We start from the raw sequence: 25,709 nt of genomic DNA, 5'->3' as shown, positions 1-25,709 counted from the left end.
AGTATATTCAGAGAATAAGGGGGTGGCATTTGTAAGCTGCAGTGTGTCATGTACTGACACAATACGATTGAGAAATTCATTATCCACTTATGAGTGAACCTTGAGCAACTTAGACTAAATGTATGTATATCCTGTAGAGTCAGAGCAGAGGCAGTTATCCTACAGTTTCCTCTATAAATTATCCACAATGTTTCCAAAAGAAGAAGCTTCTTTTAAATATTTATTGTCTTGAGCCACAATCAATCATCTAATGGAACACAGGGACTGTATATATGCATCATGTTATGTTCCCAACCATTTACAGATTTAAAGTGGTGCATCACTAGTAAAGAGGTTAATGTGAATACTGCGTATGGCCCAGTCCTATAGCATAGTGCCCCGAGGCTAATGCAGTGAACAACTTCACTGGGGGGTACAAGCAACTGCTGGTCCTCCAACTGCAACCTTCACTGGGGAAGATATGGCACCCAGTTCACTCTCTCAGTAAGGTCAAGAGGGCAGCAGCATAGAGCGTTATAGAAATTAGATGATGATGGGAGGAAGAGAAGGAGAAAGTAAGACAAGATGGTGACAATAGGGCAAGAGAGTAAGAGTAGGAAAATAAGACAGTAGTACAAGATGGCAGAGGTAAGACTGATGGAGGCAGGGGCTTAACAAGAGTGAGCTGGGCCCATCAGCCAGAAAATTTTTCAGAGGGAACAACTGTCCGCAAGTCCCCTTCAGTGCTGGGCCAAGTCGACTGGTTGCCCTTCGCGACACTACTGGGAGAGAGAGGCAGGAGAGAGCGCTGGAGGGGAGGCAGGCAGGAGAGGGCACAGGAGGGGAGGGAGGCAGGAGAAAGAGCCGGAGTGAAGGGAGGCAGGAGAGAGCGGAAGAGGGAAGGAGAGAGAGACAAGAGAGAGCACAGGAGGGGAAGAAGAGAGAGGCAGGAAAGAGTGCATGAGGGGAGGCAGGAGAGAGAGCAGGGTCAGACTGGGGGGCTTGAGGCCCACCGGGGCTACTGCCCCAGGGCCCAGCTCCGGCCCCCGCTGCCGCTCCGGCGTGCTTCATTGGGCTAGTGCGCATGCCCAGTCCAACACTAAGAGAGAGTGCCGGAGAGGAGGGAGGCAGGAGAGAGTGCCGGAGGGGAGGGAGCACCGGAGGGGAGGGAGGCAGGGGAGAGCAGCAAACATGGACTGGGAGTAGGCAGAAGACAGGTACCAGCCCAGCGCCCACCTTTCGTTGTGCCCTAAGCACAAAAGCACAAGATGACAGCAGTAGGGCAAGATGGCTTACTATTTTGTGTTTGTATAGCAAACATAAATATGGGTGAGCCGGACAGCTGAAATCTGCCCTTTTGCACCTCTGTAAAATGTGCATTATGTCCCCCTCAAAAAGTACATTCCAAGAAAGCGTTTTTTCCTTATTTTGCCTCATCTTTCTAAGGATTTGCTGTTCTACGTGACCCCGAGCAGCTTCCCAGAATACTTCTGAACACTGGCTGCTAGAACATTGCGCTGCCCCTTCACCTCCCAGAGCTGTGTTCCATCAAACTCCCCAGAAAGGCAGAACCATGACATGACACACCATCATTTCCAAGGGCCCCTTCCCCTGACCTTTTATAATAACTCTAAGAATATTTGGGAGCAGAAAGGGAATATATCACAGGGTATGCATCCAAGCACATATTTTGCTCTGTGTTTATGAACATTCCTGCAAGGATAATGTTTATGAATGTGGCGTGATGTCAGGATTTAATCATCGGTCTAGTGGAAAGAAGACTGTCTTATCTGTGCAACTCACTTTTGCATGGAACTTGCTCCTCTCCTTTGAATGACATGTACTGAGCCTCATTCCGCAGTCACATGCAAGAGCAAACAATCATCTGATTTATATATCTCATCAACCCTAATAACCAATGTCCAAAAAAATATAAATTTGTGTATTGAATTCGACAGGGTGGAAAGTTTTTTCTAAGAGCACTAACCAAAAATATGAAAGAGGATGCACGGACCTATATACACAGTATTTTTGGTGAACATCAGTGCATTAAATAAGAGTCGTGTGGAAAACAAGCTCGGACTACTATTGAGCACTAATGGATGCTTTTTTTACCTGTACTCACCCCAATTCTCTCCCCCAGTAATTACGAGAGTTTTTAAAATAGAAATAATGAGCACTGTATAAACAAACACCGCCCTTCTTCCAGCCACAATCTATACCATTCTTTTAGATACTGTACAACAGATGGATTATCTTTGGACTGAAATTGGATTAATCACCTTGTCCTTCTCCCACAGATGCTAGCAAGTAGTGAAAGTGGTCTTTACCCTGTTTAGTGAAAGAACAGTCAATGCTAATTCACTTGGTTGCCAAAGTGTTAGGCCCCTTGTCAGCGGACCCATAAGCTGAAATTTTTTTTTGGTTGGTGCAATACCTTGAGCACCGTGCCACCATCTCTGCTGATGTCTCAAAGATCATCTGGCTGTCGTGAATAGAGCAGGTGAGCAGTAAAGTAAAAATCCAAACTTTTACTTAATTACACATGAGGGTTGGCCGGGACACTAAAGAGGATTGTGGTAACATCAGCAATAGATAGTACCCCATGCAGGAGCACCAACCTGTAGTAAGTAAGTAGTAATTTTCTGAGGGGTGTCTAACACATTGGCACTCCCCAGTACTATTCAGTTGACTTGTCCTTGAAAGATTGATTTGATATAAAGAACAGGCAAAGCTTTATTTATTGAACCTGTAAACAAGGAGGTATGCAGTTCTTGTAAAGTAATGCCTAGACCTAGTAAAATCCTCCTGTCTGCATCTTGTTTCAATACATAGTAACATAGTAACATAGTAACATAGTAAGTAAGGTTGAAAAAAGACACATGTCCATCGAGTTCAACCTTTTTTTTTATTTTTTTATTTGTTTATTATTATTAACTACCTATCTGCCAGTTGATCCAGAGGAAGGCAAAAAAAAAACCATCTGAAGCCTCTCCAATTTGCTCCAAAATGGCAATCGGACCAGTCCCTGGATCAACTTGTACTATGAGCTATCTCCCATATCCCTGTATTCCCTCACTATCCAACCCCTTCTTATACCTATCTAATGTATCAGCCTGTACCACTGATTCAGGGAGACAATTCCACATCTTCACAGCTCTCACTGTAAAAAACCCCTTCCCAATATTTAGGCGGAACCTCTTAATCGGAATGGGTGACCTTGTGTTAGCTGGAAAGACCTACTGGTAAATAAATAGATGAACGCAATAGTGGTGTGGTGTGATTTATAGCAATTACAATGACTAGCTGCAGGGAAATAGAAACGTTTCAGCCACACACAGGCTGCCAGTTAGACAGACCTGTCCCAGACCATTGCAGGACAATCAGAGAGTGTTAATCTCCTAGCATGGCCACCACCAGAAACTGAATTCAGGGCCCTGTACAAGGAGGACAACATAAGTCACGTGACCTAATGAATAGGTCCAAAGTGAGGTAAGAATTCCAGAAATGATGGACTCTTTACAGTAATACCCCCTAGAAACCTTTTATGGTTGCTTAGCTCCAGAGGAATGCATATAGGCTTGAGTGAGTGATTAAGGTCCAACAGTTAGAGAGAACAGAAAAGGAAAGAAGATGAGAAACGCAAAGAGGAGGCTAAAAAGGGAGAAGCAGCAGCAAAAGATTGAACAGGAGAAAAGGTTTCCCGGGGTCCTCCCTCCATCTCTTCAAACTGACACCCTACCTAATGAATCACCTGGACTTCTTTCTCCCCTAGAGAGATATAACAGGTCATTTCCATGTTCCCACATTTCCACACAATAACAGTGTCTACATATTCTCCTTGCTATTCAGCTTTTGGCCCCAGTTCCATTCCCTGCAATGTCGGAAATACATTTAATTTCACATCAATGTTCACAAGTTAATTAACAATGACAGGCCCAACCAAAACGAGAATAGCAGGTGGCCCTGAGGATGTTTTGCTTAATTAAGTCTGTGATAAACCGCACTGGAAGGATGTGGAATCACAAGAAGGCACTTGGTGCGATTCCAAAACCGCATCTCGTAATTGAGACAGCTTTCTGTACACTAGTGAGAATGGGCCATGACACCGGGGTTTTAGTGAAACAAATAAAATGTTGTATTCATGAGTGTATATACAGGCTGTAAATGCACTCATGTATACAACATTTTATTTGTTTCACTAAAATCCCGGTGTTGCTGGTCTTTTTGAATGCTACATATTTTTTTACCATGCACCTGGGTAGTAAATAGACAAACTGTGTGCCACCCTATGGACTATATAGACAATATATATATATATATATATATATAATATATATATATATAAAATCTGTGACTTTGCTTAATCTTTGTGGGTGCAGTGTCCAAAAATTCATATAGAGATTTGTTTGCAAGGATCCGCACACCAATGTTATTTTAATCAAAAATAGTGTTTTATTTAGTACATAGATCCGACGTTTCGGCCGAACATTTGGGCCGAAACGTCGGATCTATGTACTAAATAAAACACTATTTTTGATGAAAATAACATTGGTGTGCGGATCCTTGCAAACAAATCTCTCTCTCTCTCTCTGAATTAAAAAGTAACACCTATTCACAATTTTCATCTGATTCATTAAGAATTCAATTGCTTAATTATACATTTTACACAGGGACTAAGTTTTACCTGCAACTTACTTGCTGCTTTCAAAGTAAAACTCCCAAACTTGGATAATAAAAGGGCAGCCACGTTTGGGAGTTTTACTTTGAAAGCAGCTAGTAAGTTGCAGGTAAAACTTAGTCCCTTTGTAAAATGTATAATGAAGCAATAGAATTCTTAATGAATCAGATAAAATTGAGCGTAGGACTGGCCAGATATGGGATGACTGTGACGTAGTTGTTCAGCTTAAATCTATTGCAATATATGGACAAACAATCCCTGTTTTGTTTAAAGGGTAAGGCATTTTTCAGTAGCAGTAGCACAAAATGTCTCTGTCTTAAATATATTGATAATGGGTTGAGTGCAGAGGACTCTTGTATTTGTCTATATGTATTTTATGGTCACAGCCTCATTGCACCCCTGCCTAATGGTTTTAAAAATTAGTGGTGAGCACAACTTTTCCTTGTTTGGGAAAAAAACGGCACTCACGAAAGGGTGATCACGATCGCCTGGGTGCAGTGTATTGTGTATGCAGTGCAGTGGGGAGTGCTCTGATTTGTATGTGGGGGAAACCAAACAACAGTTACACCAGTGTTTGGTGCAGCACAGAACAGCCAGCTCCTCTGGTCAGAACTCAACATCTAAAAGAATAAGGACACACGTTTGAAGACTGCCAAGTCCAGATTCTAGCCTGGGAGAGCCACTGGTTTAAGAAGCCATATATGTAAAAACTGAAAAACCAAGTCTGAATAGAGGCGGGGGGGGGGGGGTGCGACATCTATTGTCTGCCACATACAATGCTGCTTTGGCACCTCTCCCTGGAAGGTTTAATAACACATCAAAGCTCCAATATTGCTCATAAAATCAACACCTAATTTAATGACATCATTGTGGATTATGATAAACAGATTATGCTGATTGGAGCAACATTCCAGAGGATATAAAGTGAAGCAAGATCCTAAATACAAGTTATTCTGAATTGAGAAAGCCAGTTGGATGACTGGTGAAACGTCTTCAAGAAAAAACACAGCAAGTCCAGTTGATTTGACTTACTTCTATGGATAAACCATGACCTGGATGGATGAGAACTTTCACAAACATTCAGCTAGAATGGCTAGAAGGGTTTTTTTTTTCTCTGAATGGGCACTGGCTACCATGGAAGGTTTCTCTGCTCAGTTCCAGTCAAGTGCAGCCCTCTTTGCACACATGGAATAATAAGAGTGGATCACTTTGGATCTGATCCAAGCAATGATAGCAGGGAGTCCTGTATATGACAGGAAAGCATAATAAGTGTGTCATGTAGAGGGTGTAGGGGAAGGCGGGAATTTTCATCAGCACATCAAGGTCCTTTTATTTGGCCACGAGCCTAGGATAGAAAGTGTTGATGGCTGGTGTCATGTCCCAAGAGAAGGGTCCTTTCCTGATATGTGAGATTTCTCACTTTTCAGAAAACTAGAAATTGCTGAGCTGTATGTAATTGCTATTAAGCTGCAAGGTGTGTATTTTCCTACCCGTCCCAAGCTGGGGATGTAGAGACACATCATTCTGTACATCTATTTGTAGACTGTGAAGGATACAACGTGAAAACAATTTATCAACACCAACTGGACTGTTATTCAGAGAGCCAAGTTGTTTTAGACTTTTCACTACTAGATATATGTACCAAAGCTACTCTACCCCACAGACTGCTTATTTTATAGCTGCTGTATGCCCATGATTGTAAACTCTTTTGGCCCTCTTTACCTCATGTATCAGTTATTGTGGTTTTTTTATGTATATAATCTGTATGTTTATGTATTGTACCCATTTATTGTACAGAGCTGTAGACTGTGCTGAAGCTTTATAAATACATGTTAATTATAATTTTAAAGTGGAATTCCACAAAACCATAACTTAAGCTTTTTGAAAAGTAAACATAATTTAAAGCAACTTTGCAATATACTTCAATTAAAAAATATGCAGACTTTTCATGATTTTTAATGTTTTCTGACAGTTCCCTAAGCCCAGCCCCCAGCTCTCCTGCTGATCTGTCTGACTACTTTGCTGAGCTGTCTGACTACTGTTACTTTGTATCAAAAGCCATCTGTCCTCAGCCTGCATCCTCCAAACCCCACTATTCCCTGCACATGTGATTTCAATAAGGAAAGGAACATCCCAGTGCAGTGCATTGTGGGTTATGTAATTCCTGCATGCTGTCTGTAAGCTGTGGAGAAGTTGTTACAATTGGTAACATCAGTGTTTAGTCCCTCCTTCCCTGCCAGGGATGCAGAAAGAGATCAACTGTTAAACAGCTGGATTTCAGCATAGCATATTGTATTTAGTCATACTTTTTGAAGAAACAGGTAACTGTGATTGGTATATTAGGGGTTTCTGTGTTATGTGGGTCTCTTTATCAAATTTTGGTTTGGAAGCCGGAGTTCCCCTTTAATGAAGAGGGCATCAGTAAGGATTTTCTGTTAGACAGAGTAATTATTTATAACTGTTTCTTGTTTCAGGATTACTAAATCATAGACCAACCAATAGGGTTTAGGCCTCCCACAATACTGGAACCAAAGGGGTTAATACTGTGGGTGCAATGATCAATAGAGCACAAAGAAAGCTAACTATTATAATGAAGCTAAATGCCCAACGGACTTACCTTCTTCTTGCTGCAGTAGATTTGCCATTTTTTCTCTGGGGGAAGAGCAAACATGGCCTCTCTGTTTTTTTCTGTGAGATCCAGTTCATCCTGTTTATTTAGAAAAAAAAAGGGATTAGACATTGCCACAGACTCCTCTTCCCTCAATTATATGCAACACATTAGGCAAAGATCTGGAAAATAATGGAAAACTCAGAAAGAAATATTTCTAGTGGTTGTCACTGGGCCCCCAATTTTCTCAAGATTAAGTCAATTCTGCCCCTTTTCCATGGAAGATTCAAGATATCAATAAGTAGGGTGTGCATTGGCTTCTCTATCATTGTTTATTTAAACTGTATTAAAATCACAAACTATCAGAACAGAAAGATGGGCACTTTAGGTCACACTGACCCACCACTCTCCTGTGTTCATCAGAAACCCCATCCACTTTCCAACAATCCCCACCTTTAGGGGTCTGTAATTTGGGATTGTCCCTCTAACATCAAGACTATGAATACAGTTTAGCTGTGTGGGCCATTTTTGCTTAGAATATACAAATATTTCCCAAGATACTACTATTAAATCAAATGGAGGAAATTTCCCCAAAAAGGGCCCAAAGGACACTATTAGCTAGTCTTTGGATGTACACTAAGAAAGTGATAGCACTAAAATGGAAATCTAGAGGTGGGCCAACGACACAGGGTTGGGAACAATTAATAGACAAAGCACTGCCATTATATAAACTAACATACATGAGAAGGGGATGCCCGGAGAAATTTCGTAAGGTCTGGGCACCTTGGACTGAGGAAGACCCAGACATAGGCTAAATATTGACTGGCCGCTTCTCTCAGGAGGCGACCTCCAAGCCAATATCTCACTAGGCCAAATGGTAATAAGACACATCTAAAAGGGAAATAAGAAGGTACAAATTGCATCTGGAATAAACCTGTGTTGCCCTACAAATAGAACTTGAATTTTATGATGACACCACTCTGGTTATGTTTGTCAAGTTTTTGTTTTATTGGGAAAAAATGCAACTCAAAAATGTCATGAAAAGTATTATGATTGTATTGATACAGTTGCACAATAAAAGAATTGTTAAAAAAAAAAAAGAAAATACAAATATGACCTTGGCTCATGACAAATACTTTACGTAGTGTCTTTATAATCTACCTCCAGCAATAATAAACCTTTCCACAACCCCACCTCAAACATACAGTATGGTCGTTCCGTTAACACTTTACTCTTAACTGCCAACCAACCAGCAGCCAAGGAGATAATATGGCGGACAAGAACATACAGTTCACCCTAAAGACTAACACACTCCAATGCTGGATAGTTGCCCTGTCAGGGCCACTAATAAGATATGAAATAGCTCAACATATTTATATGGTATAGTGGTGCATTAGATCTATTAAATATGAAATTTGTTTGGACTTGTCATTGCAGTTCCAGTTCCTTTTTAAAGGAGAAGGAAAGGTTAAAATTAAGTAAGCCTTATCAGAAAGGTCCATCTAAATATACCACAAAACCTCCAAAGTAATGCTGCTCTGAGTTCCCTGTCAAAAGAAACACCACATTTCTTTCCTTCTATTGTGTACTCATGGGCTTCTGTATCAGACTTCCTGCATTTATCTTAAACCTCATTGCCCTGGGCAAGAGCATGCTCAGTTTGCTCCCCCCCCTCCCTTCTCTGCTGTAATCTGAGCCCAGAGCAGGAAGTGATGTCACACCATGTTAATACTGCAGCTCCTATCCTAAACAAACAGAGAGTTTCTAGAGCTTTTTACTCAGGTATGGTAAAGCATTCTACAGAATAAATATAGCATTCTAGCTTGCACTATTGCAGCTAATCTATTGGCAATAAAATGCCTCTGTAGCTTTCCTTCTCCTTTAATAAAAGCCTATACAAATATTATTTTGGGGAACATAATCCCCACAAAGACACAAGCAACATAGCAAGGTAAAAGGCATTTTGGAAGATGTTATCCGAGAGCTGAGCTGTGGCCGAGGAGATGAACATGTGGAAATGTTTATTGCCTGAATATCCAACCTCATGGAGCAGGCGAGAGAAACGAGAGGCTTTGCCATGTTACATAGGATTACAGCGCCCACAGTGAGATTCTATATCTATAAATAAAGCCAAAGAATTCTGTCTGAGGTCAGGATGGAAGCTTGTAAAACGGATGTGCTCAAAACATGGAGGGAACGGGGAGGAGGGATAAGCCACTGTGCTGTTGTGTTTGTTGATGTGCAGGTTTGGGCTACTGGTTGGGTCAGGAAGGGACTTTTACAGTGTGAGAATGTCTTGGGCCAAATAACCAGAAGGTGGAGATATTAAACCAGCAGCAGAAATATGGCGAGGTGAGATCCTTGCTTCAGGTGACATTTTAGCAGAGACAGCAAGAAGCTTCCTTTGGCAACTTTAGGAGCACAAGTCAAATATGAACTTTCAAAATGTCTGCATCATTCCAAGAAAGTATAATTTTATCTTAAAGGGGTGGTTCACCTTTAGGTTAACTTTTAGTATGTTACGGAATGGCTAATTCTAAGCAACTTTTCAATTGGTCTTTATTATTTTTTTTTTATAGCTCTTAAATTATTTGCCTTCTTCTTCTGACTCTTTCCAGCTTTCAAATGGGGCCCCGTCTAAAAGCAAATGCTCTGTAAGGCTACTAATGTAAAGTTATTGCTACTTTTTATTACTCATCTTTCTATTCATGCCCTCTACCATTCACAGTCCAGCCTCTTATGCAAATCAATGGTTGCTATGGTAATTTGGACCCTAGCAACCAGATTGCTGAAATTGCAAACTGGAGAGCTGCTGAATATAAAGCTAAATAACTCAAAAACCAAAGATAATAAAAAATGAAAACCAATTCCAAATTGTCTCAGAATATCACTCTCCACATCATACTGAAAGTTTATTTAAAGGTGAACAACCCCTTAAAAATGTAGTCTCAATTTAAAGGGCTTGTGTGGAAGTTACTAAAGATACATGGATTGATTGCAGTGTATTGTCCCCAACCAAACTACAGGCAGGATATTATCTAAAGAGGAAGCCCAGCCAGTACAGGGCATAAACAGATCCCTAGCAAATGATTCTCAATTACTTAACGATGGGCAAATAAATGAATCTGTCACGAATTCACAACGAATTTCTGTGTTTCGCGCCAGGCAAATAAATTTGCGAAACTCCCGCGAAAATTCGCCAGCGTCAAAAAAAATTGGTCGCAATTCAGAAAAGTCACGCGTCAAAATCGCAGCGCATCAATAAGATTCGGACGCCCAATGACTTTAACGCCGACGTCAAAATTGGTGTGAACGACTTTTTGAAAGTGTGTGCAAAATTGAGACGGGTGTAAATTTTCGAGTTTCACAATTTTTTTGCAAATTTTTCACAGGAAATTCGCAATTTGTTTGGCGAAACGGGAGAAATTCGCCCATCACTACTCTTCATGTCATTCTAGAAATAAAGCTCTCAGTAACCAAGGCCTTCTTTAATAACTTATAAGGCACAGGATTTGCTTAACGGTCTAAATACAGATAACTGCTCAGTAGTAATGGTGACAGCAAAGTTCTGTATTACTACTATACTGTATAGATGGGCTGTAGCCCATAATATAGGACTGCCTTTGTTGTTGAGGTGCACCCAATCACAGTCAATACTATCCACTTGCAATTACTCCCAGTTTGATTTTCCTAGTTCAGTTAGCAATGATCACAAATACACGGATTGTCATGTCTCCAGCATAAGCTGTCATCATGCTGCTACATTTTATCTCTCATTTGTAGCAAACTCCCTCTGCTGGATGCTTGCTGTAATTACGCAAGGCCATTTCATATATTTATTCTGCACCTCCACATGGCTGATGGCAGAACTGCACTTGGACTTATTTGGCTACCGTAGTTCTACCATGTGACCCAGCACAGTACCTTGTGCGAACTAAAGGTGGCCATACACGGTCAAACAGACCAAGTCGGCAGCTTATTGGCCCGTGTATGGGGCCCCCCGACGGGCTTCTCCGATCGAGATAAAAAATCCCATCGGATCGTGGCCGCATCTGTTCGGTGATGCGGTCCAGCAATCCGACCCCGTTTCCCATGCGTTAGGATCCGATCGTTGGGCCCTAGGGCCCACGATCGGATCAGCATGATATTGCCCACCTCAAGGTGGGCATATCGGAGAGAGATCCGCACGGTTGGCGACATTGCCAAATGAGCGGATCTCTCCGTGTATAGCGACCTTAAAACTCCATGTTATAATCCATGCTGTGAAAGAAGCACATAGTTTTCCACTCTCCCTATCTGTTCCACTTGCCTTTCCAGTAAATTCTACAGACTCCAAGCTCAGTCTCTTTATTGGATTTTGTTGCAGGTCGAACTACACACTGCCCCAGGGTAATACATAGGGAGGACAGAAGACTGATTTTGTCCTATCATAGTTCCACAACTGCAAATGAATGGCCATACTAATACAGTTGTGTCACTTCTGACACTTTTCTTTTGCAAAACTCTGCTCTATAAATCAAAAAATTACACCTCGTCCTCACAATCTGATACTTTCTCACTTGCCTGAGCGGGTGCTGGGTGCTTGTTTTGTAGGTGTCAGCTTTTTGAGTCAAACAGCCTGGCTCATCACCAACATCTTGTGATATTTAGCAAGTCAATAACCTGTGTTTTTTTAGCCTCTACAAAATTCGGGCAAAAAATAGTACCGTGACCCTTAAAGGGGAAGGAAACCTAGTCGGCGCAAACCCCCCCCCCTCCCGTTTATTGCCCACCCTCCTTCCTCCCCCCTGGCCTACCCGTCCTGCTGGGCAAATGCCCCTAACTTGTTACTTACCCTTCTGCGCAGGTCCAGTCCAGGGAGTTCACAGACGACATCTTCTTCCACGCGATCTTCTTCTTGCTGTGAATGGCGTTTTGGCGCATGCGTAGTAGGATCATTTCGCCGGTACGGATCTACTGCGCATGCGCCAAAAGTCACGCGCATGCGCAGTAGATCGTAATGGCAAAATTATCCTACTGCGCATGCGCCGTTTAAAGCAGGAAGAAGATCGCGTGGAAGAAGATGTCGTCTGTGAACTCCCTGGACTGGACCTGCGCAGAAGGGTAAGTAACAAGTTAGGGGCATTTGCCCAGCGGGACGGGTAGGCCAGGGGGGAGGAAGGAGGGTGGGCAATAAACGGGAGGGGGGGTGGGGGGTTTGCGCCGACTAGGTTTCCTTCCCCTTTAAGCACATATGGCAACTACTGCTGAGCTAGATGTACACTTCTACACATGCCTTTTTAGATTAATTCGGGCAGCTGTATTGTCTTAAGGTGGCCATAGACGTGTTGCCAAATGAACGGATCTCTGCCCGATATGCCCAAATTGAAGTGGGCGATATCAGGCTGATCTGATCGTGGGCCCTAGGGCTCAATGATTGGATCAGAATGGATTCGATACAGGCGGTCAGATCACGGGACCGCATAGACGCACAGATGCGGCCGCCCGATCGAGATTTGGCCAACTTTTGGGCAGATATCGATCTTGGAAGCCCGTCGGATGGCCCCACACCTGGACCAATAAGCTTTTTTTTGGGCCTTTATTTAACTGGTTAAAAAATATGTGTTAAGCAATAAACTTGCTTTATCTTGATCATTAGCAGTTAACCCTTGATCTATGCTTAGGTTATGCAGAAAAGTCATTTCATCCTCACACAGCACAGACTGATGCAACTCCCAGCAGGGACGTATCTGGCAGAGAGTTGGCAGGGATCCTCCGTTCCTGTTCTTGCCCCTCCTTACAGCATAAATTTGTCATCACATCAGTTAAAATAAAGTTAATAAAAGACTTATCCCTCAGAGAGATTGTGGCCAGTAACAGGATGAAACAGCAAAGCCTTGGAAAGCCTTCCAGTTACTGTGTGGCACAGCCTTAAGGCAACACTGAAATTCTCTCTTTATTAAAAAGGGCTGAGATTGGCCCCTGGCTGTGCAGGTGTGGGCAGCACCAGGGAATTCTCAGCCACAATTTGCCCAGTGTCGGCATCTCAGTCAGCACCAAACAGCACAGGGATTCTAGCCATTAATCATAAGCCATTGGGAGAGGGGCAGAGGTTCACATGAACTACACTGAGCATTGGCCGATGTCCCTCTGACTCTGTATCTCTTTGTTGTCAGAGTTTATTAGAGCTGCTCTCAGGAGGGATAAAGCGACAGTCACTGAATGTGACAGCAATGCACTTTTGTGTCATTTAAAGGAGAAATATATTTTATATAGAAAATAAGGTTGGCACCCCCTCCCTAAGTAGATGATAAATCACTACAATTTGTATCTATCAGCATTGCACACATACCACTATGTTGGGAATAGGAAAAGGAAGGGCTTCTTTACTGTAAGAGCAGTCAGGTTATGGGATTCTCTACCAAGAGAGGGGGAATGGGTGATTCATTGAAGGGGAGGAAAGGAGATTTCACCATCAGCACAAGAAGGGTTTCTTTACTGTAAGGGCAGTCAGGTTATGGGATTCCTTACCAAGAGAGGGGGAATGGGTGATTCATTGAAGGGGAGGAAAGGAGATTTCACCATCAGCACAAGAAGGGTTTCTTTACTGAAATGGCAGTCAGGTTATGGGATTCCTTACCAAGAGAGGGGAATGAGTGATTCATTGAAGGGGAGGAAAGGAGATTTCACCATCAGCACAAGAAGGGTTTCTTTACTGTAAGGGCAGTCAGCTTATGGGATTCCTTACCAAGATAGGGGAATGGGTGATTCATTGAAGGGGAGGAAAGGAGATTTCACCATCAGCACAAGAAGGGTTTCTTTACTGTAAGGGCAGTCAGGTTATGGGATTCTCTACCAAGAGAGGGGGAATGGGTGATTCATTGAAGGGAAGGAAAGGAGATTTCACCATCAGCACAAGAAGGGTTTCTTTACTGTAAGGGCAGTCAGGTTATGGGATTCCTTACCAAGATAGGGGAATGGGTGATTCATTGAAGGGGAGGAAAGGAGATTTCACCATCAGCAAAGGAAGGGTTTCTTTACTGTAAGGGCGGTAAAGTTATGGGATTCTCTACCAAGAGAGTGGGAATGCATGATTCATTGGGGGGGAGGAAAGGAGATTTCACCAATAGCACAGAGAATGCCAAAGGAATCGTTGCCCCTCTGCTTCCTAAGTAACTAAATACCTGTATAAACAATAAAACAAGGACATGCCACACAGAGGAGACATTTTTCAGTGGACTGTATACTTTAACTCTGTTTAGTGCAATAAATACAGAGCCAGAAAGGTATGAAACAGCCAAATAAAACCTCAGAACTCAGCGTTATTCCCAAAATTAGATTCACAGCCATTTTCCAAGCTCTGTTACTCAATTGCTTTTCCCATGTGTTTATTTGGATCTCCTGGTTGCCTACCAACGAGGCCTGGGTGTGGATTGACACTTCCCGTCACAGAATCTTATCCCTGCTGTCCATGTCCCTGGCCAACGAGTGGCTGAGCTTCCCGGACATCGTTACGGCAGATTTTCAGCTAATGATCATGGGTGCCAAGAGGTGCACTTCAACACTGAACAGAATAAAAAGCTAAAGAATCGCTCATACACACGGCAGATAGAAAGAACAGAAATTTGTTATAAGTAGTGATTTCTCTCTGTGTGAAAATTATTTCTCATTGTGAATTTCCCAGGAGCCCCCACTGGGAGATATTTCTTCATGTATTTTCTCGTGGGTCCACTTAATTATTTTTGTTCATAGGTTATAATAGGCCATCTCAGACCTGACAAAAGATTTTGTTGAGGATACGAATGGGGAATGTGAGCAATACTCAAGCCAAAATATTTAACTAAAAAAAACAGACATTTAAAAACAAACAAAATGTATCAGCTTTTTCCAGCAGAAAGACCTTCAGGGGATAAAAATCTTTCTCTATATGTGCTACTACTGTGATCTGTCCATTTGTTGTCATCTTGTCATACTGTTCCTGTCTTGTCTTTCTCTCTCCATCTTGCCCAACTCTCTCCATCTTGCCCAACTCTCTCCATCTTGTCCTTATCTCTCCATCTTGTCCAACTCTCTCCACCTTGTCCTACTCTCTCCATCTTGCCCTTCTCTTCATCTTGCCCTTATCTCTCCATCTTGTCCTACTCTCTCCATCTTGTCTAACTCTCTCCATCTTGTCTAACTCTCTCCATCTTGTCCAACTCTCTCCATCTTGTCCAACTCTCTCCATCTTGCCCTTCTCTCTCTATCTTGTCCGACTCTCTCCAACTTGTCCTACTCTCTCCATCTTGCCCTTCTCTTCATTTTGCCATTCTCTCTCCATCTTGTCTTAATCTCTCAATCTTGCCCTTCTCTCTCCATCTTGTCCTTCTTTCTCCATCTTGTCCTACTATCTCCATTTTGCCATTCTTTCTCCATCTTGACCTACTCTCTCCATCTTGCTCTTCTCTCTCCATCTTGCTCTTCTCTCTCCATCTTGTCCAACTCTCTCCATCTTGCCCTTCTCTCTCCATCTTGCTCTTCTCTCTCCATCTTGTCCAACTCTCTCCATTGTGCCCTTCTCTCTCCATCTTGTCCTACTCTCTCCATCTTGCCCTTCTGACTCCATCTTGTCCTTCTCTCTCCATTGTGCCCTTCTCTCTCCATCTTGTCCGACTCTCTCCATATTGTCCTTCTCTCTCCATCTTGTCCTACTCTCTCCATCTTGCTCTTCTCTCTCCATCTTGTCCTACTCTCTCCATCTTGTCCTACTCCCTTCATCTTGCTCTTCTCCCTCCATCTTGTCTACTCTCTCATGTTTACCTGCTGTATCTGCTATCTCACACTTAATCCCACATTATATAAAAATACTGACATATAAGTGGGTTAAACTATATCAGCCAATTTACCTTCTGGGTTGAGCCACATTTTGCAACGTTAAAAAATCTGATGTGATTGGCCTGTGCCCAGTCTGGAAAAGTGGCAGTTGTGGCAGGGTTGCATGGTGTCATTATCCATACAGCACATTACAAATGATTCCTTTGCGTATCCAGCTTCAGCAGGAATTTTCCCTGAGTTAACATGAGGGATTTGGGGAATATGATCCATATGAAAGGTCTTTGTGTTCCTTAATCACTTTGCATTTACCTTTACCAGTTACAGAAATTACACTGACACAGTGGCTCATTGTACTGCTCGACTGCCCTCGCTGGTGAGCAGCAGCACGGGTTGAAAACAACTTACTGGAATAATAATGTAAAATTATGAATTATTGAAGTTTTACTTTAATTAAATCCAAATTGAAGCTTAAAAAAAAGTGTTGCCTCTTTTTCCCTTTTTTTTTGCTCCTCTTCTACTTAATTCTGTTAAGGCCTCAGCAGGCTACAGCTGTGTAAATGCAAACAGTGGGCTCTTATCCCGAGTCTTCAGCACACACATCTGGGGGTCTTAGAGGTGCAGAACTTTTGTCTTGTGGCAGTATTTAAGGTCACATGGTTCTAATTGGTTCTAATTTGGGGAAAATCCCTTTCAGTTCTTTCTGAGTGATATACCTGACTAAAGGTACCCTCTATGTATCAGGATGCCCTCCTGTTAAAGGGAAACAGCATTTGTGAATGACTGACCCTTGGCAGAGTTTGCACAAGATTTCCAGAAGGGGGGTAACATTTAGGTCTGATTAGGAAGTGTGGTGTAGGAAAGGTTAATAGGAAAGTGCTAAGCTTGCTGCTCCCCTTCACTTCCCTGCCATCCCCACACCCTGGAAGGCACAGCTCTGCACTTGAACAGAAGTCTGCAAAGCGTTTGTTTTCTTTTTTTTCCCCTGCAGAAGTCATTTACAGGGGCAACCCTGCCAAAATACACAGGCGTCTACCTCTCTGATAACTTCCTGCTCAAACACAGCGCACAATGCAGCCTCGGCCAAGTGTTTGCCTGCTTGTGTGGATATAGGGACATAATGCCCTTATAGCAGACTATAATTACAATTGTTGATGATGAAATACAATTCCCAGCATCCCCTGCAAGAGAATGTAATGATCAATCTGTGAACACTAGGTACAACGTTCAAAGCAAGAAGTCACCATTATGGCTGCAAATCCAAGGATAATGATTTTCATGTGCGTTTGCACTATGGTCTATAAAATAACCCCATGTTGAAGAGGTGGAATTCATTTGCTTTTTAGATCGTCATAGGGCTAATCTGCGCATTTAGGGGCATTTTATTATGTAATTTCGCCCTACATCACCAGCCATAAACTATAACATAAACTATAACAATTTAATTTTTACCCACTTTTTCATTATGCAACTTCTGATGGAACTTACTGTACTGACAAAAGACTGAAGCCAGTAGCGTAATTAGAGGTGGCGGGCCCTGGTGCGTGACGCGCAGCCGGGCCCCGCCCCCTCCGTACTGCCCGCATTTTCAGTGACGCTTGCTACCTGCTCCCCCTGTAGTTCCACCACTGCCTGAAGCGGTGTAAAATAATGGCAGCAAATCTGGCGTTCGCACGGCAAAAAATAAAACACACCTTGATAAATTCACCATTCATTTTACACAGCTTTTTACAGTTTTTTCGGCAAATTTCGTTTTACGCAGCATAATAAATAGGCCCCTTATTCAATTCATTATTTGACATGTTTTGAAAATATCATGTGGCAACTGCATCGTTTGCCCACAACTAGAAATCACAGCAACCAGCAGTTAGTACTCATTGGTCCAGCGCAGTCACAGAAGATAAAGTCATGAAAAACAATATCTGATTGGTTACTATGGATTACTAGAATTAGGCAAACTCCACCCATGTTACTACATATCCTCAAATTTATACACCAGTCGATATTCATGCTCTGTATGCGACATATCCATCTTGTAGTCCTTCACACGTAACAATAACAAATGTTATTCAACAAAACTGGTCTAGTGAGTGTAGGAAGTAGTTATACAGCCCCATTGATGTGCTGGCATATGGAGGGATTTCTAAATACTTGCTACTGCATCACCATTGTTAAAATATACTAAGGACCCTCTATATAAACACACTTTACAAAAACATGGGATCCTGTAACGGGGATTGACACGCGTCCACGAGGATCATGATGGATTTTTCCATTCTCCCGCGCCAGGGATTTTCAAGTACAAAGGGACGATTCTGACAGGGGCCCAAGGAAAATATTTGCCAATAACTCTGCCTTGAATCCACATGCCCTTTACCTTCGAGAGGCGGATTAATGAATTTTTATTACTGTAGAAAATCAACACTTTCCATGTTATTCCAGCCATTGGGCTGCGTGTTCCAGGGTGTCGGAATTAGCAGAAAATCTCAGCTAATCAGGGCAACATTAAAAGAAAATAATGGGGCCCTTAATGATATTAACCCCTTCCTGACATAGATGCGCTCATACTTCTGCCCACATTCCATCTGCATGTGTAAAGGGTAACAAGATCTAATTCAAATGCATATGGACTGCACAACAAGATCTCATCCAAACACACACAGAATGGGCAAAAAGATCTTATCCAAATACATATGGAATGGGCAACAAGATCTCATCCAACCAGGTTATTTTCAATTATTATTTACATTTTCTTTCCTTTAAATATTATATTTTATAATATTTTTTTTGTGCTGCTGGGTCCGGCCAGCGTCACCTGCTGGGACAAGATGCCAGGCAAGTTGTATGTATGCGCCTGGATGCATACAGATCCAGTGATGTCACTGGCATGCGCCCAACCCAACGCATTGTAGCGAGTTTGGGGGCCAGGGTCAGACTGGGCCGGCAGGACAACGGAAAAAAACTTGTTTGGCCCCCGGCCCAGACCCGCTCCCATGATCTGCCGGATGTGCACTGACATTCGCACACGCGTGCAGGGGCGGCTGGTAGTTTGGAACCCAGTGGGCCCCCAGTTCTCCAATCCGACCCTGTGGCTGCAGGGGGGCCCGGAAGGAATAGGGGCCCCATGTGGCCCTAATTCATATACAGTTTCAATTAGGGATGCACCAAATCCACTATTTTGTATTCGCTCCAACCCCCGGATCCTTTACTAAAGATTCGGGCAAATACTGAACCGAATCTGAACCCTAATTTGCATATGCAAATTAGGGGTGGGAAGGGGAAAACATTTTTTACTTCCTTGTTTTGTGACAAGACAAGTGATTCCCCTCCCCACCTCTAATTTGCATATGCAAATTAGGATTCAGATTCGGTTTAGCCTGGGCAGAAGGATTCGACCGAATCCGAATCCTGCTGAAAAAGGCCGAATCCCGAACCGAATCCTGGATTCGGTGCATCCCTAGTTTCAATAAATTTTGGTAAAACAAGTAGGGATGTAGCGAACTGTTCTGCGGCGAACTTGTTCGCGCGAACATCGGCTGTTCGCATCCGCCGCAAGTTCGCGAACGTCGCGCGACGTTCGCCAATAGGCGTTCGCGTCAAAATCGTTCGACCATTCGACCATTCGATCGCTAAAATCGAACGATTTTCGTTCGATTCGAACGAAAATCGTTCGATCGAACGATTAAAAATCCTACGATCGTTCGAATCGAACGATTTTCGGATGTTCGAAGTTCGCGAACAGTTCGCGAACTGTTCGCATTTTTTGCCGGTGTTCGCGAACGGCGTTCGCGAACACATACTCGGCGGTTCGCTACATCCCTAAAAACAAGTCTAAACATTTTGAAAAATAATTTTCTGTAGTGCCCAGTGGTATCTAGTTACACCACTAGCCACTTTATGCCACTTTATGCCACTGTTGAAATACACACGAATTGGGCAACAAGATCTCAGGCAACTGCACATTGACTGGGCAATGAAATAATAAAGGTTATTAAATTATGTAGCATTTATGAATTTTTCTGGGAGCTGCCATGGAGTTACCTGTAGTTTACACCTGTTAAAGGATAGTCCTTAGTTCACTCAAAATATTTCTTCTTTGTATATTTAGGGGTGAGATATTTCATACTGTACAGTATGAATGTACCACTGGCACAGAATATTCCTTTCTGTATATTTGTATCAGGGTGGAAGTTGCCATGTTTCTCTTCAATAGTACAGCATGAGCTTATTGTAGGCACAGAACATTCCTTCTTTGTATAGTTCTATTTAAACATGTGCGTCAGAGCTGCTGTTAAACTAAATGTGCCATTAAACAGACTGTACATTTTCAGACAGGACTGGCCAATTTTCCAAATAAATTTCCAGGGCTGAACAGAAACCTGTGAGTTATAAATTAGACATTTCAGGTCCTACAATCAAATCCAAGTACAAGGAGAGAGGGTGCGGAGCTTCTTGCAACCAGTGCGAGCTCTTGTGTTCCCAGAAAGTGATTAATTAGCAACAGTGTTTCACTGGGTCGTGATATCAACTCGTTAAATCTATTTATTACCGAGAAATTGTGTTATTGTCTGTCATTAGCGGCTTTCAGTTGAACGCGGCACATAGGGAATTATTGCTGCTAAAGTTTATATTGCTACATACAATGTCTAGACTCAGAGCAATGGTAAGGAGCATTAAATATTAATAACTGGGATTAAATCTATAGATTCCAGCAAAAAAATACTTCTGCACCCCAGCTGTCCGAGTTCATTATAATAATAGTTATTCTTAATACAACCATCTGCTCAGTACTAGAGATGTCGCGAACTGTTCGCCGGCGAACTTGTTCGCGCGAACATCGGGTGTTCGCGCTCGCCGGAAGTTCGCGAACGTCGCGCGACGTTCGCCATTTTGGGTTCGCCATTGTTGGCGCTTTTTTTTGCCCTCTCACCCCAGACCAGCAGGTACATGGCAGCCAATCAGGAAGCTCTCCCCTGGACCACTCCCCTTCCCTATAAAAACCGAAGCCCTGCAGCGTTTTTCACTCTGCCTGTGTGTGCTGAAGAGATAGTGTAGGGAGAGAGCTGCTGCCTGTTAGTGATTTCAGGGACAGTTGAAAGTTTGCTGGCTAGTAATCGTTTTGATACTGCTCTGTTATTGTAGGGACAGAAGTCTGCAGGGGTTTGAGGGACATTTAAGCTTAGGTAGCTTTGCTGGCTAGTAATCTACCTTCTACTGCAGTGCTCTGTATGTAGCTGCAGTGGGCAGCTGTCCTGCTTCAGATCTCATCTGCTGACTGCTGCAATAACAGTAGTCCTTGTAAGGACTGCTTTTATTTATTTTTTTGTTGTTTTACTACTACTACTACTACTACTACTACTACTACTACTACTACTATAAGAGCCCAGTGCTATTAGTCTAGCAGTGTTGGGGAGTGGGACTGGTGTCCCTGAAATCACTAACAGCTCTCCCCCTACACTATCTCTTCCAAGCACACACAGGCAGATTTTTCAGATACATTTTTGCCCTTGATCCCCCTCTGGCATGCCACTGTCCAGGTCGTTGCACCCTTTAAACAACTTTAAAATCATTTTTCTGGCCAGAAATGTCTTTTCTAGATGTTAAAGTTCGCCTTCCCATTGAAGTCTATGGGGTTCGCGAACCGTTCGCGAACCGCTCGCATTTTTGCGCAAGTTCGCGAATATGTTCGCGAACTTTTTTTCCGACGTTCGCTACATCCCTACTCAGTACAGCCACCAAATAAATGATCCAGTTAGCCTATGTTCCAGATAGGTGTGCTCCAGAATTCTCTCACTTACACAACGATGTCTGTATGTACACTCACTATTTTATAGCATTACTTGACTAGTCAGGTGCAGGTTATAGGGCTTAGTTACACAGTCACTAACCACAATGGCTTTTTCCAGACTTCATGGGCCTGAGGCACAGGGGTAAATTGGACACAGAAAGATAGAGGTCTCTCCCTACTATACCTGCTATCCCACAGTCACACTCCCTTCCCAGAGACTATTATCCACTGTTACTATAGGTACCATCTCTCCCTACTATACCTGCTATCCCACAGTCACACTCCCTTCCCAGAGACTATTATCCACTGTTACTATAGACACCATCTCTCCCTACTATACCTGCTATCCCACAGTCACACTCCCTTCCCCGAGACTATTATCCACTGTTACTATAGGTACCATCTCTCCCTACTATACCTGCTATCCCACAGTCACACTCCCTTCCCAGAGACTATTATCCACTGTTACTATAGACACCATCTCTCCCTACTATACCTGCTATCCCACAGTCACACTCCCTTCCCAGAGACTATTATCCACTGTTACTATAGGCACCATCTCTCCCTACTATACCTGCTATCCACAGTCACACTCCCTTCCCAGAGACTATTATCCACTGTTACTATAGACACCATCTCTCCCTACTATACCTGCTATCCCACAGTCACACTCCCTTCCCAGAGACTATTATCCACTGTTACTATAGGCACCATCTCTCCCTACTATACCTGCTATCCCACAGTCACACTCCCTTCCCCGAGACTATTATCCACTGTTACTATAGACACCATCTCTCCCTACTATACCTGCTATCCCACAGTCACACTCCCTTCCCAGAGACTATTATCCACTGTTACTATAGGTACCATCTCTCCCTACTATACCTGCTATCCCACAGTCACACTCCCTTCCCAGAGACTATTATCCACTGTTACTATAGACACCATCTCTCCCTACTATACCTGCTATCCCACATCCATCCTTCCCAGAGACTATTATCTCACTGCTGCTATAGGCACCATTTCTCCCTGTTGTTCCACAATCACACTGATATATTTTTGTGGATAAAAAAAAAAATAGAGATTTGTGGTGTTTTTAGCTTTTCTTGCTGTTATGTAGGGCTCTTCTATATGCAGGTAACTACAATCCCCCCAGCTTAATAAAAACATCTTTGTCCAGATAAAAAGGAAAATAAACATGTATTTGAGTTGAAAATGAAATAAGCCATAAATCTGGCACTAATTCCCATGCTGGTTGACCAGAGAGTTTCCCACTAGCAGGAAGGAGTCAGAAAGATATGCCAGCAGCGTGGAAAGATGGAAATTGGATCTGACAGGGAGGAATAAATCTTCTAATCAGTCAACTAAATGCAGCCAGGCACAAATAATGATTTTTCCAGAATGGTGGGTCTGTGGGGAGATCCGATTCATTACAAAACTGCTGGACCATAACATAAACAGGGAAGCAATAGCAACTTCATAAAGAAAATGACAAGATGACTTCATTTATTTTTTTTGTCTATTTCTACATTCTTTGTTAAATGCTCAGAGCTGTCTTTCAAGGAGCCCAAACAGTGGAGGCTGTTGTGACCCTACAGGGAAGCAAAATAGGAGGTGTGAAGTGTTAGGGATAGAAGGGAGAGTAAGCCAAGCAGGCAAGTTGGCAGGAGTAGAAAAAGGTGGTGACAGTAGGACAAGACATAAGTGCAAGATGGAGATAGTAGGAGAAAATGGAGACAGCAGAACAATATAGTGATAGTATGTCAAGCTGATGAAGTAGGACAAAATGGTGAAATTAGTGCAAAATGGAGACAGTAGAATAAGATCAATAGGACAAAATGGAGATAGTAGAATAAGATGGAGACATTGGGGTAAGATGGAGACAGTAAGACAAGATGGAGACAGTAGGACAAGATGGAGAAAGAAGGGAAGATGGTGACAGTAGAACAAGATACAGATTGTAGGGCAAGATGGGAAAACCATCTAATAATAACAGCAGTACAAGATGGAGACATTGGGGTAAGATGGAGACAAGACAAGATGATAACAGTAGAAAAACAGAGATGGTAAGGCCAAAGTGGCAACAAAAAAGTAAATGGTAACGGTAGTACAAGACAGATACTGTAGGACAAGATGGAGAAAGTAGGACAAGTTCAGTGGTGTAACTAGATATTACTGGGCCCCACAGCAAAGTATTTTTTAGGCCCCCAAAATGTCTAGAGGTTGACATGTTTTACCAATATTTACTGCAATTGTAAATGAATTAGGGTCTCATGGTGCCCCTGTACCTCCTGGGCCCCCCTGCAGCCGAAGGGTCTACTTCCAGTAGTCCAACCAGTGCTCCAGTCCAACCCTGGTTGATCAGAAAGGTTAGAAGATTTCAGTAGGCTAACAATAATTTCACTGCATGTATTGATCTGACGATCTCAATGGGTCAATGTCACCAGTACGTACAACATACCTTTCGTGCGATTACTGTCACGGCCTGAACATCGAGGCTAAAAATCTGCATGTCTATGGTGAGCTTTACACCAGATGTTTATTTTCATACATATATAGCCTGGTGCTGAGAAGATATTCTGTCTGTCCGACTGCCCTGGGGTTTGTCTGAATGACACGAGGGAGCATAGGGGGCAGACAAAGCATTGATTAAGGGTAGGGTTGCCACCTTTTCTGGAAAAAAATACCAGCCTTCCTATATATTTATATTTTTTCCCTATTAATAACATTGGGATCAAACATAATTTTTACCGGCCAGGCTGGTAAAATACCGACTAGGTGGGAACCCTATTGCGGTTGCAATAGGGTTGCCACCGCTTTTCAGAAGGGCTACCTGGGTGGAAACTGCCTGCCGGATTTCTGAATTCTGGATGGGGCTTTTAAATTAATTACGCGGCAATCAGCCAATCAATCCTGACATCAAGGGGCACACCTCCAGGCCATCACCCACCCCAGCCACTGACATCATACACCCTCACCCGAAATCACCACAACAGCCCCTGCCCAGTCTGCTTAGGCTGATGGAACTATCTTTCCTCTCATCCACATTTGGCTGTTATTATTATTTTAACATGCAGAAATAAATCAGAAAAAAATTCTCTGCTGCCTGAAAGAGAACTGCCGGGCCAGACCAATCGTGTTTTTTTATAAAATAAAAAAAAAGCCGGAGCACCGTGCCATCTGCGCATGTGCGCCGGCGTGGAACAGAAGGAAGGCAGCGCACGGCACGGTGCAGAGCAGCAAGGGGGGCGGGGGGCCCTAGACAGCAGTCCCGGTGGGCCCCGGTCCCCCCAGTCCGACACTGCTTAAAGCTCATTTAAAGGTGAACAACCCCTTTAATGACCATTGATGTCACCCATCCCGGGTACTATTCATCACCTGCTGTACCCCAAAACTTCTACTGGGGGATGGAGCCCTCTTTATCTCAATGTTGGGGCACAAGACTGCCCATCTGTTATTCACTGGTACTGGGAGAGTTTATACATCTAACCTTCCTAGCTGATCCTGTGTAACTAATGTTCATGTATCTACTCGCCCCCTCAGGTGGCAGCCATCTTGCCAAAGAGGAAGTCACTTATGTAGGTTCTGGACTGAACCATTCCAGTCAGTAGTTACAGTATAATATTAATACCCCTTCACTTACCCACCCTGGGTAGTACCATGAGATACTGATTACCCCCAAACTTCCACTTTAGTGGCAGGGTTTTTCCTGAGGTACTGACCCTTCTATACTGCCATTCTGAGGCACAGAACTGCCCATTCATTGCTGTCTGACTCTGGCCTGTCTGTTTCTCACTAGTGCTGAGAGATTTAACACATATAAACTCCTTACAAGCTGGCCCTGTCACTTTACTTGTTTCTAC

General features: G+C 43.0%; 1 protein-coding gene across 2 annotated transcripts in view; it reads right to left on the bottom strand.

Annotated features, from left to right (window-relative positions):
- The window catches only part of daam2.S (dishevelled associated activator of morphogenesis 2 S homeolog), a 142,835-nt gene that overhangs the window by 82,764 nt on the left and 34,362 nt on the right, over nucleotides 1-25,709 (bottom strand). For both annotated transcript variants that reach the window (XM_041564209.1, XM_018264898.2), the window contains exon 3: nucleotides 7,278-7,367. In XM_041564209.1, coding sequence (XP_041420143.1) covers nucleotides 7,278-7,367 — 90 coding nt within the window. The remainder of the gene's footprint in view (nucleotides 1-7,277; nucleotides 7,368-25,709) is intronic.

This window comes from Xenopus laevis, chromosome 5S (assembly GCF_017654675.1).
Source record: "Xenopus laevis strain J_2021 chromosome 5S, Xenopus_laevis_v10.1, whole genome shotgun sequence".
Taxonomy (NCBI): Eukaryota; Metazoa; Chordata; class Amphibia; order Anura; family Pipidae; genus Xenopus; species Xenopus laevis.
This window is presented reverse-complemented; position numbering and strand designations above follow the sequence as displayed.